Source organism: Gymnogyps californianus, chromosome 4, assembly GCF_018139145.2.
Source record: "Gymnogyps californianus isolate 813 chromosome 4, ASM1813914v2, whole genome shotgun sequence".
Taxonomy (NCBI): Eukaryota; Metazoa; Chordata; class Aves; order Accipitriformes; family Cathartidae; genus Gymnogyps; species Gymnogyps californianus.
This window is the reverse complement of record NC_059474.1, coordinates 26304285-26322767: the sequence shown is the minus strand read 5'-3', so window position 1 is coordinate 26322767 and position 18483 is coordinate 26304285. Positions and strand designations below refer to the sequence as shown.

The 18483-nt window shown below is 36.5% G+C and overlaps 1 protein-coding gene across 4 annotated transcripts in view; it reads right to left on the bottom strand.

Annotated features, from left to right (window-relative positions):
• Positions 1-311: 311 nt before the first annotated feature.
• The window catches only part of UBE2K (ubiquitin conjugating enzyme E2 K), a 43074-nt gene continuing 24902 nt past the window's right edge, over positions 312-18483 (bottom strand). The window contains exons 3-7 of one of the 4 annotated variants that reach the window (XM_050896701.1): positions 18262-18320; positions 15610-15692; positions 5777-5876; positions 2029-2157; positions 312-1670 (exon numbers count right to left, since the gene is read on the bottom strand). In XM_050896701.1, coding sequence (XP_050752658.1) covers positions 1596-1670; positions 2029-2157; positions 5777-5876; positions 15610-15692; positions 18262-18320 — 446 coding nt within the window. In that variant the 3' untranslated portion in view covers positions 312-1595. The remainder of the gene's footprint in view (positions 1671-2028; positions 2158-5776; positions 5877-15609; positions 15693-18261; positions 18321-18483) is intronic. The other 3 variants (XM_050896702.1, XM_050896703.1, XM_050896704.1) reach the window with 3 other exon arrangements.

Below are 18483 nucleotides of genomic sequence, written 5' to 3'. Positions count from 1 at the left end.
AAAACAGACTGTCTATGAAGTGTGAAGCTATTTCAACTTGTACTTCATAGCTCCAGAAAAAACCCAAACAGACATATATTTCCCCGCCCCATTAATCCACAGTTTAGGAGAAAAAACAGTCACGGAAAAGATGACTTATACAGTACTCCATTATCCACAATCCCCACTCTCTAGTCTCAGGATTTCTCTGAACTTCCTTGTCAGATATATTCTCAAAAGTTAGCATCATATTCACAAAGACATTACAGCTCTCTTTAAATAGATGTACTAGTGTTTGAAGTTGCAAAACTAATAATTTTCAAGCTTTTGCACTCAGGATGAAATGTCATTTTAATACGAATAAAAAGACTGACTGTATGTACAAGCCAAGATAAGATTTCAGTTCTCGTTTATCAGAAACATCAATCCAAAAGAAAGCTAAACTGAGAACACACTTCTACTTCTATGTGCATTTGAAGTATGTACAGTAAAAACACCAACACAGCCTCCATGTGTCAACTAGAGAAAAATGCAAGCAAGGATGAATTTTAAAGTACCTGGTAAGCAATCCTTAAATTGAAGCCCAAAATAAAGCTAGAAAACCGCTGCAAAAAACAGCTGATTGCATCATATCAAGTACTCAAAGAAAAATTTTTTTAATTCTCAGTACGCTAGAGATTCAGCTTTTTCCTCCTTCAAACACAGTGAAGTCATATTATCCAGAATGTACTGAAGAACATTTTACATCTATTTAAGACAAAAAAAAAAGGAAAGAAAACCAGCTCCATCTTTTTGTGCTATATCGAGGCATACTCCTTACAAGATTGTGTAGAAAACATGATGGATGAAAATCATTACTGATAATTCAAAATATATTTTTTAAAGGGGAGCCTAGACTACTGTAAATGGCATACATAATACCCACAGATGATGAAACATAATCTAGTGAGGATTTTCAGCTGTATGATGTAAGGGAGAGGAGAATCAGGCTTCCCAATTAATAAGCTAGAAAGAAACCGGTTCTGAATAGGTCACCATTTGGAACTTTGGGTAAGTCTTGAAAGTCTTTCAGGAAAAAAGTTACAAGAACACTCGAGTATTTCAATGGTGCTCTCTTCAGCGACCCTACCTAATATGTCTATTAAGTACAAGCATGCAAATATAGGTCAATCCACAGGCACATAGGATCCATGTTGAAAACAGTAAGATAGCTGTGATGAGTGGCACCAACAATTTTGATGACTAACACTCAAAAATGTTGCTTTCCGAATTACTAAATCAAAATCCTGAAGCAAGTTCCTGCTAGTCTTCGTCACACTGCTAAACACTAAAGTAGGCATGTTTTTCCCCCATTATTTTAGCTGAGCTCAAAGAATTTTTACAATATTTAGTAAGAAAAAAAATTAAAGTATTTCCCCTTTTTAAATTTACACAGACGTTTAATTAGCTTTATTTACAGAGCGGTTTTTTTCAGTCTCCAATAGTGCCTAGATAGCATCATCAGGCAAGAGTGCCAGTTTTAAAAGAGAATCTATATAGAATCCTAAAAATAACAGATGGTGATGCTCCTCCAGAAGGGGCAAGCTGGACTACTGAAGCAGCTCTCTCTACATGGCTCAGTTACTCAGGAGTAATTCTGTTGCAGTCTCTACATCCCATGATTTTGAAGACAAGGCCACTATTACTGCATTCTGCAATGAGAAAACAAAAGCGATAATATTTTCAGTGTGTGAACCTGCAACTCTGAGAAATAGAATGAAAAGTTCACAGATTAATCAGAACACGTTAGTTTACCATTTGTTAAATCCTAACTAATAATTTATAGAAAAATTGTTTCAAAAAAGGCAGGGGTAGCTCACAAGATTTACTAATAACATAGTAAAATTTTAAAACTCTGATTCTTAAAAATAATTAGCAAAACAGAATTATTAGATCTACAAAAGGTCATGGAAGTAGCAAATCTACTTTAGTATACTAATGACTCCCTGTATTTATACAGATATACTTGCCCTGCCCCTACTGAAAAATATTTAAGTTACGTATACTTACCCTATCAAAGCCCATAGCACAAAGGTTTTCTATTTTTTTGGTGTATTCTGGACTAGAAACTGGTGCTCCAGCATACACATGTGCCCAAAGTCGAGCTGTCTGTTTAAACATTTCTGGATTTTGTTTGTACTACACAAAAAAAGAGAGAGGGGGGGAAAAGGGGAAAGTTAAATCAACTCAGCAATCCAACCAAAAAGCAAGATGATATGGCAGATTCCAATCCATCATTCTTTCTACAATACCTTCAACAGTGTTTCACACTGATCATACTGCTATTTTTGAAATGAAATTTGGAGGTGAGGATTACACATAGAGTAAACCTATGCAAGCATTTGATTTAATGCATTTGCCTTTAGGTTAAATTACACACTATAGGTATTTCATGTGTACAATTAGGTACTGCTCTCAATTGCACTGATCAAAAGTAAAGTAGCTATATTTAGCACAGCTACTGAAAATTTATATTCAGTGCAGCAGAGCACAAATTATCCCTATGTTAACATCTCCTGAATGTACATACTGCATACTAATCTAATGCATTTCTCTAATCACTTAAAAATACGCCTGGTTTTATACACTGCAAGTAGGTCCGCAGTTTTTCAGTCAGGGCTGACATTTTACTACCAGGCTTCCTCCTGAGAATAGGGATATTGATAGCGTATATGACAAAAGAAGGGCTGAAAAATGGGTGAGCATGTGCAAAGAGCTAGGAAGCTGCAACTCTTTTCATGCAAGCTATTATTTACCAGAAAAAAAATCATGCAGGGTATGTAAATATTATTTTGCACCAATCTCGTCACTAACAAGTTTTCTAATAAACAACAGAATGGACCTTATCACAGAGAGTTTTCAGCCTGTGCCAAGAACTCAAAAGCCAAGAAAGTGGGTCATCTGTCATAAACTGTACTCAGAAAAGCAAGATGAGTTTCCTATTCTAGCAACTTTTGTATGTAATATCAAGTTTAAGTTTTTTGTATTTAAAAAAAAAAAGAGTCTTTCCCTTAATCATTACACTTTAGAAAAAAGAAGGTATTCCCATCTTTAGATACATAATAAATTTTAGCACTAAGTAGTAAGACAAGATACTGGGAAGTATATTATTCAAATATTTAGATGCATTTTAAGGACAGAAACATGGCTGATTATCATTCTAAGCATTTTATTCATACATGAAAACAATCATTAAATCTATAAAGCACTGTCAAAGTGACTACAATACTTTACTGCTGTACATTTCATTTTACCTCTCCCACAGCAACACACACCAGCTACAGTGCATTGTGTTCTTTGTACACCTCCCACTAATTCTGCTCCACATGAAGTAATTTGTATATTTACTATCTGATTATTAATGGCATTAAAACAAACATGGGAGACAATCTATTGTTGGAAATAACTCTCTGTTATAAATACAGTGGTCTGTAATAAATTTATTTGGTTGTAATAACTAGAATGAGGAAGGATTAAGTTAAGCAGCAGTAGCATCCTGAAGTACTATATTCTTCTGCTCTTAAGAGATCTTCCCCAATATATTTTTTTTTAATATTTTTGAGAACACTGCCAAGCCTAGAATGCAACTAGCTGCAGTGCAAAGGATTAGTCATAACTGCATTTTATTCAGAACTAGCTTTCAGTGTTCTATAAATAAAATTCCTTTACTTAGGTATCCGTAAATAATCTAGCTTCTCACTGAATTGAGAAAAGCCTAAAGGCACCTTTTACTGATGTCTCTATCAGGAATCTGAGGCACTTAATGTTGCTGTACTTAAAAAAAACCAGCAACTAGTTGAAGTAGTTTTGACACCAGACAGCTGGTGTCTGATAATACTGCCATTACTCAAACAGGAGTTCTCCCTGTGTTCTCCCTGGGATTCAACTCAAAAGCTTGTATGGACACTGCCATTTACCTGGACAGCTTAGTAGTCTAACACATAGTTTAGTAAATTAACACAATGAAAAATGAGTATGGAGGATAACTAATTCCTTGTGAATTTTTGTTTTGGGGAAAAAAAAACCCAAACAAACTAAAAAAGACCCCACCACCAAATAAAACCCATGAAGGAACTGGGTATTTAGCGCCACATCTCTCAAAGATGTTATAATCACTTTCTACTTACATACACATGCTTATAACTCAAGGCCAAACCCCAGTATAGTTTTCATGCAGGTATTTACAGGGAACAGGAGAAACTGAATCCTCCCTGCATCAGCCATGCCACAGTCCCACTGGACACATCCCCACAAGCACCTGAGACACAGCCTGGAAAACTGCTCTTCAGAATCTACGAAGTTTCATGAAGCTTTTTGCTCGAGAAAAAACTCTTTCCAGCTTAAGTGCTTCTACAAAACCGTTATGATTCCCATACAAAATTCCACCACTGGGGCCAGAACAGGAAACATTATTCTTGTTCTTGGTAAAAAAGGAAAAACTAGTTTTGTTTAATAAAGAGAGAGTGTGACAGCAAGGGCATGCATCCGGCAAGAAAAACCGGTGCAGGGACATGCCTGGTGGCCTTGTTGGCCTTTGCAACAATTCTCCCTGCATACAGCAATTCAGTCTGACAGAACTGTTTGGGGACATTCGTTCAGAGCAGCCTTACAGCACTGCAGAATCCCACAAGCCTTCTGTACTTACTACTTAGTATAGTAGTAGCAAACAGCTCTCCCCCACCCAGTGATGCAATGGGCTACCTCTGATCTCCATGTTTCCCTCCAAATCCTGACAGGTTTGATAAACTGCTAATCTATCATCCTACACAGATTTTCAGAGGGAAGGAGTGCACACTTTGTCACCCTATCCCAGAGGGTCCTGACTTACAGGAGATATAGATGAGATTGATGCTGGAAGAACCTTCTACTTGCTTTGTTCTTTTGTTACTGAAATACACCCTTACTATGAGTCAGTGGGGAAGCCAGGCCTTCTCTCTCTCTCTCCCCCAGAGTAAAAAGGAAAACAACATGCACATACTTGGGACTTTGTTGAAAATTGTCATATTCTTCAGTTATAGAATGACTGTTCCTATCTTTCATCAACACTTGAAATAGAACCACGTCAGTCCTGGTATGGCATAAGATCCAATTGACATTTTATTGTTATTACTTTTTATAAGTTATTGCTACTGCCTGAAAAGTAACAAACTCTGTTGATTATAGAATTCTACTGACACCAATTCAACCAGTGACTAAAATAGTTATCCCAAGTACTTACAACGCTAAAATACATAGGATGCTTCATTCACATAAATTGCTCCTCAGGATTAAATGCAACAGTAATTCATCTGAAGTCACTATTCCTAAAATTTTGACATTAAACAAATGAAAAGCTCAACAATATTCATATTAATCTGGAAGAGGAGCTATATACCAAGCCAAATCCAATGAACACCATCAACTTAAAACTCATTTTAAATCAATACAACATTGCTTTTCTTACACTAGAAGCCTCAGATTTTAAAAGGCAAGTTATACTGGGATTCATTTTACTATGCTGTTATCTCCTGACATTTCTGACAAGCTAAATAAGGAACAAAACTAAGAAAATAAATCTCCTGACACCGTAAAATAACTGCTACTTGCTCTGGAATCCAAAGAGTAAAGAGCACAAAACACCATAGTAACTCACACTTACTGTAAGGCAATTTTCCAATAAATTCTTTAAAATCTTTATCTCCTCCAAGGTTTGGGACCTGATCTGAGTTAGCAAAGGTTACAGAAGTGTTACAAATTCACAGTCAACTGAGCATCTTACCTGGTTTGCCACTACTGCATCTTGTGGATCATCTGGTTCTGCAGCTGCCAACAATGCTTGCAGCGATAACAACACTGTTCTTAGAGTCATTGCTGCTGCCCTAAAATTAAAAATTTGAAAATGACTTTACCACATCCCATGCCTGTACTCACCTTTGCTGCTGTACTAGTATTAGAAGAGTACATGTACAGATTGTAAGTCTAAGAATCATAATTTTAAACTGCTGCAGCTTATAGGTATTAGAATAATATTCAATATATATATTTAAATAGGGTTTTAAATGTGGACTTTCTTATTAATGATGCTTTCTTAAGCTTTTGGAAAATACAGTCCTTGACCTACACATTTGACCATGCCCACTTAACAGAACTGATTTCATCTTGGGGGGGGGGGGGGGGGCAAGCCAATTTGAAGTTTGTGTCGTCCTTCCTTACTACCAGTAACTGCACCTTGTGTAAGGTCTAGGTACTGAACTGGTAGCCCATGTGTGCTCCCTCTGCTGGCACTCTTCATAGCGAAAGAGCATATACAGAAATAGTGACCCATATTTTGAATACTTGTAAGAGATAAGGAACTTTATACATTAGATATAATTCACGTTGAATCAGTTTTAATATGATATTTTTCAATAAAATTTAACAATTTACATAGTGAATTACTACTATAATAATAAAAAAGTTTGGCTATTAGGCTATGACAGCATGTGCAACTGAAAATACTATCTCAGCCTCCTCTCATTTCAATCTGACATGACTGTTGGAAGCAGAAAAACATTCTGTAGTCATGATGGTGCTGTAAAGTCACTCTTTTGCCCCTGTGAAAGAACCCTGTTGAACGTAGCATAGTTCTAGAGTCGGAACTTCTAAGGTTCTAAGTTCTCATCATTTAGCTTGATCTCAATGTATATTTAGAATAAGAGATTTCAATAATTTAGTAAGGGAAAACCAAGTATGTTCATAAAAGTCAATAAACACTCAGAAAAGTAAAAGTATGAAATATTTACACACTGTAAATCTGGAAAGTTGTAACATTTTAAATATACAGTTTAACTAGATTTTGATCACGAATACCATCTCTCATCTACCATTTCAGCTGGCACACAATGGAAATCAAATAAGGACCCCACAGAATCTGTGAAAGTTCAGTATTTCAGTTGATTTGAAGAGTTAAGTAGACTCTTTTGTTGTGATGGAGGCACAGACAGATGTTCAAGACAATACACAAAACTGCTTACTCTGCTTAAGTACTAACAGAAAGGTAAGTGGGGAAAATGTGACATCTTAGATTTGAGCAAAATAGTTATGGCACATGAAATGCCGGAGGAAAGTTGTGAAACACAGGCATCCGATTTCTTACAGACAAACTGTTAAATTTTCAATTGACAGAAAATAGTTTCTGCTTTTCAGAAGACTGAAAGTAAATGCAGAGAGTCTGTCAGAGTGGGTGGGGAAGAGTTTGACCTGATGGTCCAGATACAAAGGGAATAGTTTGCAAGTCTATTTCCAGTCTCAGATTTCAGAAATGTATGTATTTTCCAGTACCAAGGCACTGTATTGAGGTACTCTAGCAGAGTATACTGATGAACAGAGAGTAGATGCTGGTAAAATGTCAGAGGTACATTTGTGACACCCGAATATTATATCCTAGATGCTTACACTTACAGCTTTCCTGCTATGTCACTAACCATCCAAATATGGCATTCTTCCCTAATTGTTTCTAATTCTAGAAGATTTTTCCTAGAAACTTACTTTTTTGAATTTTGATAATCATGACTGAGCTTTCACAGTGCAGTGTTCTACATCAAAACGCAAGTGAGAAACATCCCAAGTGACAGAGATTTTAATTAGCACATGTTGTCTCATTCCAACCGCCACATCAGCTTGAAGTCCCTCAAGCTGAACTTCGCAGACTTGAATCTTCAAAAAACCCTCATGCTTTTAGATCTGAATTCTGGCAAATCACAAAACCTTCACAGCATATAATTCTCCTTTTCCAAACCTATTCCTTAGTAACTAAACTTTTTTTTCCCCCAGAATTTCAGATTCTCTTCCAGTTAAATTTAAGTATTTCAGGTTCCAAGCTGAATGCTTCTTCCAAACTAAAGAATGTTTCTTTAAATTACAAACAAAGCTGGCAATTAACTAGTAAGATTATATTTAAGTAGATAAAGAACACCTAGTTACTGAAACATATCCTCAGTCGATGAGAGCCTAACATAGTAAACTTAAGAGTACAAAGCTTGTACTTGTTTTTCCACACCTAAATCACACACACACAAACCTCAGTGAAAGAACATAGAAATATTTTTGCTTTACATGTACCTATGCTATTTCACTCAATTTCCTGTTCCTTGTGATCTCTACTGGTTTATACTGTCTTGAAATTAATCCATTTAATGTACGCATTGATGACATAATTCACAGTGGTATCTGTTAGTATTAAATGAATGTAATGCAACATGTTTACTATTCTGGCATTCAGGTGTCACAGAATGCTAAGTCCTTCAGGTCTTACTATGCTCGAATGGTTTTAACCATTTTTATTTTTATGCAGTGAATTTCAGGAACCACCACATCCACCACACACTCTATAAAACCTAAAGTCTTTTTTCCCAGTTAAGTAATTTTATTACGCTATTTAGTGTAGTTTTAAAGATAGACTTAACATGAAATATCTATCAACTGTAACTGATACTGTAGTTACTTTCACCAAATAAAAGCTGTTCTGCACTTTCCTTTACAGAAATCCTACTTTAGAGACACCTGAAAATACTGCCATTATTTAAAGCAGAGAAGACGACACGAAAGAGGTCGCAGCCACTTGTGCCACTTCTACATGCAATTTACTTCCATTTACACCGTACCTTCTAGGAGTGGAAAATATACCTTGGGGAGCAGGGGGCATTACTAAGGACCAAAGGTGCCATGGATGCCTAGAACACAAGTTCTGTGCTAGCTCCAGCCATCTCTGGCTTTCAAGACTGTTAGGCCCTTTCAGTCCCTGTTCATCTGTTACGTTTGTAGATTTTTATATAAAGCATACTGGGACTTGAACTTCTGTTCTGACATTCCAATTTCAAAATGAGTAATAAAAATAAATACCTCATCCATTTGGATATACAGATGGCTATATGCTCAGAGAACTCAAACTCTAAAACAATAAGTTTATAGACAAGATTAGTTTAGCCACGTATGTAAAAAGGTTTAAAATGTAGTTTATAACTTATTTTCAAGTCTCATGTCTCAACATGGCTTTCTCATCTCATGCATAATAAGAAAAAGTCTTCATTGGACACAAACGTTTAAAGAAGAAGTATCCTTAAACCATAAAAAAAACCCCGTTACAGCTTCAGCTGCTGTTTGTATTAAAAAAAGGAAATGAAAGTTTGTGATTAATGGTAAAGAAAATCTGATGTATTTCGCGTAACTATTGTATACTCATGTAACATTTTCTACCTTTAGGACACCAATTAGCTTTCCTGGTCAAAGAAAGTAAAAAAGTTGTGTTATTTTCTGCGTAGCTTAGTCTTAATTTTTCAGACATAAATTAAGATGCCCAGAAGAAACTAGAGGGACAGCTAAAAATAGATTCTCATTTCCCCAGTACCTTAAAAAGCTCTTCTTCCTTCCCACCACCTTCTTTTGGGAGAATAAAGTGAATGGAGATGACTGCCCAGAACTATTTACAGACACTGGTAAGGCAGGACCTGTTCCTCATAAGCAAAGAGCAAAAACAATTCTCATCATCAGATCTGGAGGAAAATCTATGCTGATAGTGGCACAAAACTAAAAAACCCAATGCACACACCCCATGACATCCCCACAAGCTAGAGAAAAATGTGCTGCAAAAAAAGCTGTATTTTCCTTAAAACAAACTTCCAGTGGAAAGATACGTGTCTTCTGCATTTTCCAGTGCTCCTCAAGGGTTTATTTTTCCAGAACAGAATCCTGGGGGAAAAAAAAAAAGACTTCCAACTCTTCCTATATTTGAAGTTTATTTCTAGGTGTGGACTTATGTGCAACATCTCATGGAGTTCAAGCAACTTCCTTTGGTAACTCAAGCTAGCTGCATGCTTGGGTTTTAGGGTTTTTCTCTTGTCCTTGCCAAAGGCAAGGTTTTGTATCACTCCTGACAGACTTCTGTCTAATCTGTTCTTAACTGGAGCCTCACAAGTTTCTTGGAAAATCTGTTTCAATGCTTCACCATTCTTTATATTCTGCATGCTAAAATGGCCTTCCAATCTTTCACTGTAGGTCGTATTTATTTAGACCATCATTCTTGTTACTTTACTCTGGATTTTTCCTATGGTTCCCATCTTTCTTGGAATACAATGCTCAAAGTGGGTACATCACTCCAATGGAAGCCTGACCAATCACAAATAAAAAGCAGGCAGCTTACGTCACGAGTTTTGCAGGTAAAACTTCCTACACCCCTGCATCCTATTTGCCTTGCACATGACATTACATTGCCTTTGTCCCATGACGTTACTGGCTCCTGTTTTCTCCTAAAGGTTACAATAACCCTTGACTCCCATCCCCATCCCAAAATGCTGCGTAGCCACTATGCAGGCTTGCAAGTTTGCCATCTACAAAATGGGAGGATAGGTCAGTAACATCTAAGCTGCAAAGAGCTCACTACAGGGAAGCACTGTCCCTCTGAGAACTTCAGACTAAAAGTCTCCACACTTCAGACATCCTAACCAAAAACCAGTCTTTCTATTGGCATTGCATTTGTTAAACAGCAAGGGAAACCTGGAGTGAACCAGAACAAAGCAAGCCGATATGTATTTTATTCACTTACACTTTTTTTTTTTTTTTAGGTAATATCTTGGGGCATTTCCATTAAAAAAAAGAGCACCCCTAGTTCGGGTGAATATAGTGGTAATATTAAAAAGCATGGCAAGCCAGATGTGCCCAGCATGCCTGAGGTAAGAAATCTCTTACCTTTCAATGAGCTGAAAGAGTCCTAAGAGGATTATGAAACACTAGCAGTTTTTCTTTTTCTTCTTCATTTTTAAAGGCTAAGTAATTTTCCATTTAGGAAGTTTTTACTTATGTTCTGTACATTCCTCTCTGGAAACAATCTCTCTAGTTACTCTGAGAGGTAACCCGGCAGAACAACAGGAACTGCTGCAGCCAGCAGATTGCTGCTCCACTCTGTCAACCAAACATGGCTACTGGGAACACTTATTTATTAATTTATAAATAATCTGCAATATTTATTCCATTTGTGAAATAACTAAGCTTGTTAATCCAAGAGAAAAGCTCTGGGAACTTGTACCAAGGGTTTATGGAATCTGGAAGGAGGGAGGAAATGAATAAGGCCTTTGAGTGGAAGCCCCTTGTATAGTCACTATTTACAGGAGAAATACAAAACTGGGCACCCATTAGGGAAAGGAAAAAAAAAAGAGAATAATAGAATAGCTTTGACATAGCGCAGGGGGGGAAAGACAGCCTGCTTGCTGAAGAGTTCCCTCAAACAATGTTAATATTCTCTCCATTTTCCTCAAAGCTTTAAAGAGGCTCAGTGCTCCTCAAACAACAAAACCCAGCAGTTTTAGATGCCCAAGAAGATGATTACTATGAGCTGGCTGTTGCTTATGTATCTACTAAAATTGTATTATCTCTTATAATAATGACTTCTGCATCTCAACTAAAACTGAAGCGTGAATCCTCCAGTACAGCCACTATGAAAAAAAATATTCTTATTATTCATTTTTATTTTGACTGTCAAAACCACAACAGCCAAGAAGTTTTTTGTAGCCATACACACAGCCACAACACATTCGCTTGATAATCACTGCTCAAGGGATTTATGCAGAACAGCTTTCAAGTAATTTAGTTCTCAGGTTTCAATGAACAGTATTAGATACATTTTATATTTAAGAATAAAATTTTGAGACAGAATACTAGCCTGGAAGATAAATATAGGCTACAGTAAGTGAAACCACATAACAAAAGTCATATCAGATCAGCATAAAAAGTATTCCTTCTACAAAATCATATCCTTATTTTAATTCTAGCAGCAAACAGTAGCTGTTTTGCAAACAAACTGGCATAACAGGTATTTACAAATCTAAACGTGATGAAAATCCACAGCTGCAAAGAATTTCAGCATCAAGCATATATTGTGGAGAACGAACTTCATTAAACTCATTAAAAAAATCATTTAAAGACATTACTTTGCAAACTGATAAAACCTCCTGCCAATATGCAGAACAATATCTCAACTATGTTCATTAAAATAGAAAATCATTATCATGGGATGGACAAGTAGGGAAGAGACCTTTTTTTAACCATACAAACACATTAAAATCTTTGCATTTGTATTCACTATATATAAATGGGTATTTTATCAGTTTATTAACTCTTTAAGAAACCCTACAAAGTCCCGTAGGCCCAAATTCTGTCCTTCAGCTCCCACTGACCTCACTAAAAAACACAGATATGCATTGGAATTTGAGTCTTACATTTAAACACAGCAACAAGAAGATCATTATTGTTAAGAGCATTACAAGTCAATGAAGTGGCACTTCAGAAACAGAGCTTGTTACTAAAAGATTTGACAAGAGAGATTGCAGAACCAAATATATTATTCTAATGGCTGTGTTCCAGAAATTTCAGAATTACATTTGTCCCATTTACCTTTGAATACCTGGCGAAATCCATTAAATATTAAATTATCAAGGTTGGGGGGGTGTTGCTTGGGTTTTTTTGTTTGTTTGCTTTCTAATGAAGCTATCATTTTATTCAAACCATCGTTTAACCTACACACGCAGAAAAAACTTAAACATGGTGATGTGGGCATTCCTCAGTTTAAATAGCTAAAACAGCATATACTGAAGAACAACAAACAACTTATTTAAACAATATTAACCATTCATATGGCTTAGGAAGCTTTAGGAAGCTACTCAGAAAAAAAGTCTTATCTATCACAATACTGAAATCCTTCAAACAAGAAAGGATGGAGGTAGCCACAACAGTTTCCTCTTCTCCGAAGGACCAGACGCTTTGATAGGCACTTCAACAACGCTCAAGCGACTTTCATTTACCATTCTATGATTAAAAACCAAAACTTACAAAGAGCACCACTGAAAAATGACGGGATTACTACATTAAGAATCATTTGAAAGGGATTATAGTATATAGGAAGCCTCCCCCCCCCCCCACCATGTTCTGTGAAATTCTTTCCTTAGTGCTTCCAAATGAAGACAGTGTTTCAGAGGAAGAGTTTAACAGTATATACATAGCATAATATTGGTGCTCCCTGTGCCAGCGGGTTTAAATAAACAGAAGGCAAGTTCTTGTTCCAATACTCCTATTTTGTATACATCTTGGTGAAGGAAGGTACTAATGTTTTTTTTTCCATCAGGTAGAACTAGGGTACAGATTAAGTTATCTGTGCAAGACCTAACTTTCAAAGATTACAAGAACACAAGTCAAATCTCCTCTCCTGCTCTTCCTTTCCAAATCTCAACGGTTTTGACTAAAAAAAAAAAAAACAAAACAAAACAAAACAAACAAATTAAGTTGAAGCTCATGATTTTTTTCGGTCTTTGTTGCCTTGTGGTATTTTATATTTCTCAGCTTGATCAGCCACTGAAAAGGCCAGAAACTTTCATCTTAAAGCTATTAACTGCTTCACTCTTAAAGCAGTAGTTTTGGGATAAGACTGAATTTTGTGAGACTGTTTCAAGTCACAACATTTGGCAATGCTGAAAGACAACAGAAGACCTGTTTCCAGGGCTGGAAACCAAAATGTGGTCCCCTGAATCCCAGTCCGTTGCTACAGAAGCAAGATCATCCATCCTTCTCCACAGAAAACACTAATTAGGGAATATATTAAAGTAATATGAAGATAACAAGAAAACGTTAAAAAAAAGCTGTTAAATTACTTTGGTTTTAATTCAGAATGTGATAAATAAGCATGACTTCTGCTAGGGACTGTCCTTCCTCAAAGTTTCTAGGCAAAAGTGCTAGATAAGTGTTGTTTTTGAGAAACATGATGTTTAGGGGCTTCAGTATGGAAAGATTAGCCTTGAAAATACTTGTTAAAAGTCACAGACCTTGATATTATGAGTAAAGGAACTAGACAGTGAATAAAGGAGTAACACAAGATGGAAGAAAAAATCAAAACCCTGAGCTTAAAAACTTTGGATAAATTCTTCCTAGGAGAGTATTAATGACGCTGGGATGCAGTTCCATGTTAAGCACCTTTGCTGCTAGAAATAAAGAATTTTTGCCTTCCCATATCCTCACTACTTAAACCTTGTCCTGAGTGAAATAAGCCTAGCTGGGAGAGCAGGTTTATGTGCTCTAGTTCAAATCAGTGAACTGATCCCTGTTAAAAACACCCTCCAAAACTTCTTTTGCCAAAAAACCCAAACAACCCAAAACCAACCAAACAAAAATAAAAACAAATCCCAACACACAAACCAACCAGCCAACATCATGCCCATTCACTAATCTGGTTTAGAGTATGATCTCCCAGGAAACTGTACTTGCGCCTTTCAAGAGTTATTAATCTCTAGTATAATTGTAGGGTGGTATGAATACCTAGGTGCAGGTACAAAAGTGCACTGGCTTTGCTGATAGAAAAATTATACCATGTACCACAGCATGTATGTTGAAAGATTCTACTGCCTGAAAGAACATCAAGTGCTCCAAGACTGTAAGAAAAAATATGCAGTTCCAGAAATGAAAAAGACAACAGCTTATGATTATTATGATTTCATTTTAGTAATTTACACTATCCTGTGCCACATGATTTGCATAATCTTCTCACTCTGTAAAAGGCAAATACACTGGATATGAAACCTGCAAGACCTCAACTCAAGCTTTCTGCTCTAGAGTTTCTCTTTCAAACCCAATTCACACCTGCTTGGCGAACAGCAGTCTTGATGAAGTTGTTGAATTTACAAGCATTTGAAGCTTGTATGGATTAGATATTGATATTATCTGCTGGGGAATTACAGTCCTATTCTGTTGGGGCAGACATGGAGGAAAATAACAAAGATGAATTCCATTCATGTTAGATATCACGTCTATCATACAATTGGTGCACATGATCTTCAAACCACATGAAATGTATCACTTGGAAAAACAAATGAACAATGAGTTCAGCTGTTACAGTTTGGACACTTACAGGTCTTTTCCAGAGATTTTGGCTATTCAAACTTTTTCAGTAACATTAAGCAATCAAAAGTCAGCAACTGACCAGCAACTAAAAGGCAAATGGTTTACAGAGGTGCAAATCATAAATATTATCAGTGGTAACTGTGAGACAGAATCAGTACGGTCAGTCTCTTCTTCTCCCTTTCCTATTGCTGACCTGTTACCTTTTATACTCCCAGACTCACTTCATACATTGTTTTAGCTCTATCAGAACTATTTTTTATTTGGAAGTAGAAGTCAAGAATCAGAATGAAGATAAGCACTTGGTTTTTTTCTGCTTACACCTCAGGAGGCTGAAAGGACAAAATTCACGAGGCAATAGGTAGCATTTGTTAATGGAAAAGAACTAAATAACTAAAAAAATTAACTCCTACAAAAACACCCAAAACATCAACAACAATGAAATGTTCACCCCAATCCTAGTGTAAAAATTTTTGGAAAAGCTCTCTATGCATATAGTATCTACTTAGTACTTTCCAAAATTACCACCCAATCATTTCATTTGCATCTTTTAAACTCAAAATACTATGCAGAAATATTGTAAGCTTTAAGGACATCTCAAATTACAAATGCAAACTGAAAAGCAACATGAGTTGTTGCCTCCTATCCAGGACACTGGTATATTCAATTCTGCACATTTAAATCCACATGGAATCTTACCATTGATCTTTCAGAATATCCAAACAAATGGCCCCAGTGACTGAGCTAATATTAGGATGCCATATTTTGGTGATAAACCGCACCTAGAAGACAAGACAATTTTTAAAAACAAAAACAGTTATTACATGCAGTGTATTAAGTAAACATTTTAAATGCACCATTTCTAATAATATTATAAAGAAATACTAATTTAGGAAATATCAAGCTAAAAAACAGAACTAAGACATGTGATACCACTTATTTCAGGAGGCTTCAAGTTTGCAAGGCCATTTGTTAGACAGAGCGTTGCTTTACTCACAAACAGACTACTGCCCGTTTGAGGACATCAAACTCATCCCCAGCTGCTTTCCCATACACTGTCATGTATGCACATCCCTGCATCACACAAAGCCATGTAGAAACATCCTCCAGCAGTACCAGTGTTTTGACATAAGCAGATGGTCAAATACAGACTTAAAACTTTCAATACTGTAAATGCTAGAAAGTCCACTTTTTATTAAAAGTGAAACAAGTCCCTGAACTCTTAATGTAGGCATTGCATGTCACTGTTCAGCTAAATTGCTGGTAGCTACAGAAGTACTATAAAAATTTTCTTGGTGAATGCTACTACTTCTACAACCATCCAGTCTCATTACCCATATACAAAAAGCTCTTTAACAAACCAAAACCTAACTAGATTACAATTATTTTTCTTTGCTGTTGAAAGGATCTAGTCCCAGCATTCATTCATTGATCATGTCCATATTTTTTACGCTAAAATAAAGTGTATTCACGCTCACAAAGCATGAATAAAATCAGTTTGGTTTTGTTTTTTTTAAAAAGACACCAAGAAAGTTAAAAGCATCATTTTATTTTAAAAGTCTCAAAACCCAAAGCTCTCCTCTGAAAGGAATATATACACGCCTTTAGAAACTTCTTCATTTTCTTCAAACCCCTTATTTCAGGTTGCGCTTTAACTGCCTTCTAGTGACTTTGACCTATGTCTGTTTCTCATCTCTACCTCCTCACGCCAAACTCCTGACATTCTACTTATAGCACAGATCTTTCAACTTTTGCCCCTGATCTGCAAGCAAATCAGTGCAGAGAACACGCTATTTGTCAGGCACTACAGCAAAAGACTGTACATACAGGACTATAATAAAATCAGTGCAATCATGGTGTATAAATAGGCAAGACCATAACAATTCTGCTTTCCAGGACAGAAAATAAGAGATCATGTCAGCTGAGCCACTTAACTAGCTCAACTCTCTATATCACTTTGAAAACGTAAAAAGCCATGTAAATACCAGGTGATTTCTCACAGTGAATGACGGCTAACAATGGCTGTCAAAGCACATACTGAACAAGATAAAGAAATCTTTCAGATGAAAGGCAGGGCTAGACCCAAGCAAAAAGGCCTCCAATTCAAGACAACAGACTCCAGAATAAGCTGTACTATGCTACAGTGCACTGAGCTTCTAACAGCTGTCTATAAGCTTTGGAAATGGAAACCACCAAGCCCTAAAGCAGCAATTAAACATAGTCCATAGACCCATCTTTCAGTGTCCACGACCTGTTTCAGCTCCTTACTTTAGCTCCTGCCAGAAGTTCCCACCATGCAGCTGAAAGAACTGAAACCAACAGACATTTCATTAAGACTTTCTGTGTCTTTCACTCCAGCCTGAAGGAAGTCATTCAAAGGACAAGAGCCAAGGAGCTACGAGCTACTGGCATCTCTCCCTTCTTCCTCTTCCCCAGTTCCTTCCCAGTATTACATACCAGGGTGAAAATAATCAGGATCTAGGACACGTTCTTAGTTCAAAGACATCTTTCAGACAAACAGAAAACCAAACAAGAAGCTGAGTCAGACAACTCAGGAGTCTGCTGATTCATCAGAAGCCACTGAAGAAGGGACTAAATCAGGGCACAGGAATATACAGTTGCAGCTGCACGTGGCTGGGGAGAACACCATTCAGACTGCTCCATTTAGGAGGGAAGTGGAATCACAAATTTAAAGTGCTAGAAAGATACAGTAAAGCTGAAAGGGCAAAAAGTTGCAAAAAATATATGAGTGACTTTACCACTACCATTTCTCTTGTGTCTCATCCATGTGCATGTTTTATGCGTTCCTTCAATAGAGTTGCAGTAAGACCATTACATTTCTCTACTGGTTCTTCCAAGTCACACAACTGTGCACCTCACTATTTAATTATTACTAGAAACTTGGTACATTAGACCCAAGACTCTACTAAATAAAACTTACGGAGCCCAAGAAATTAAAAGAATCAATAATTGTCTGTTACAGCATTTCTTCAACGATACTGAGGGGGAGGGAAGACAGCCATACTCTCTACATCAAGTGAAACTATCCGAAAACTGTATTTATCTTGCCAAAAAGAAATTACATGAGGGTCAATAAAAAGGCACAAGCTCCTCCCCAGAATTTGCCAGTTTGTACTTTAAGGAATAATCAGAGTGTACTTCTGATTGGATACAGCTATGCATCGTGCATTATTTCTACCTAAAGATGACAGCTCCAATGCCTATCTAGAGGAGAATAAAAAAATGGAAGATGGGTACTACAAAGAGACTACACGTGCAAGCAAATAAATAAGAATACTCAAAAACAACTTGTCAGCCAAATTATTTTATCCAAAAAAGTGTTTATAGTACCTTAGGAGGATTAAATGGATATGTCTCTGGAATTTTTATCTCTAGTTGATACCTTCCACCTGCAAAAGACAAGAACAAGTTAGAAATTAAAACAAAACAACATTACTCAAGCTTAGTCTTTCAGGACAATAAAGCTTACGTTTCTAAATGGACAGGTTTTCAAGTAATTCAATTTTATTCAGAAGTATTAGCTAGAATATACTTCTAAATTTAATATATTTT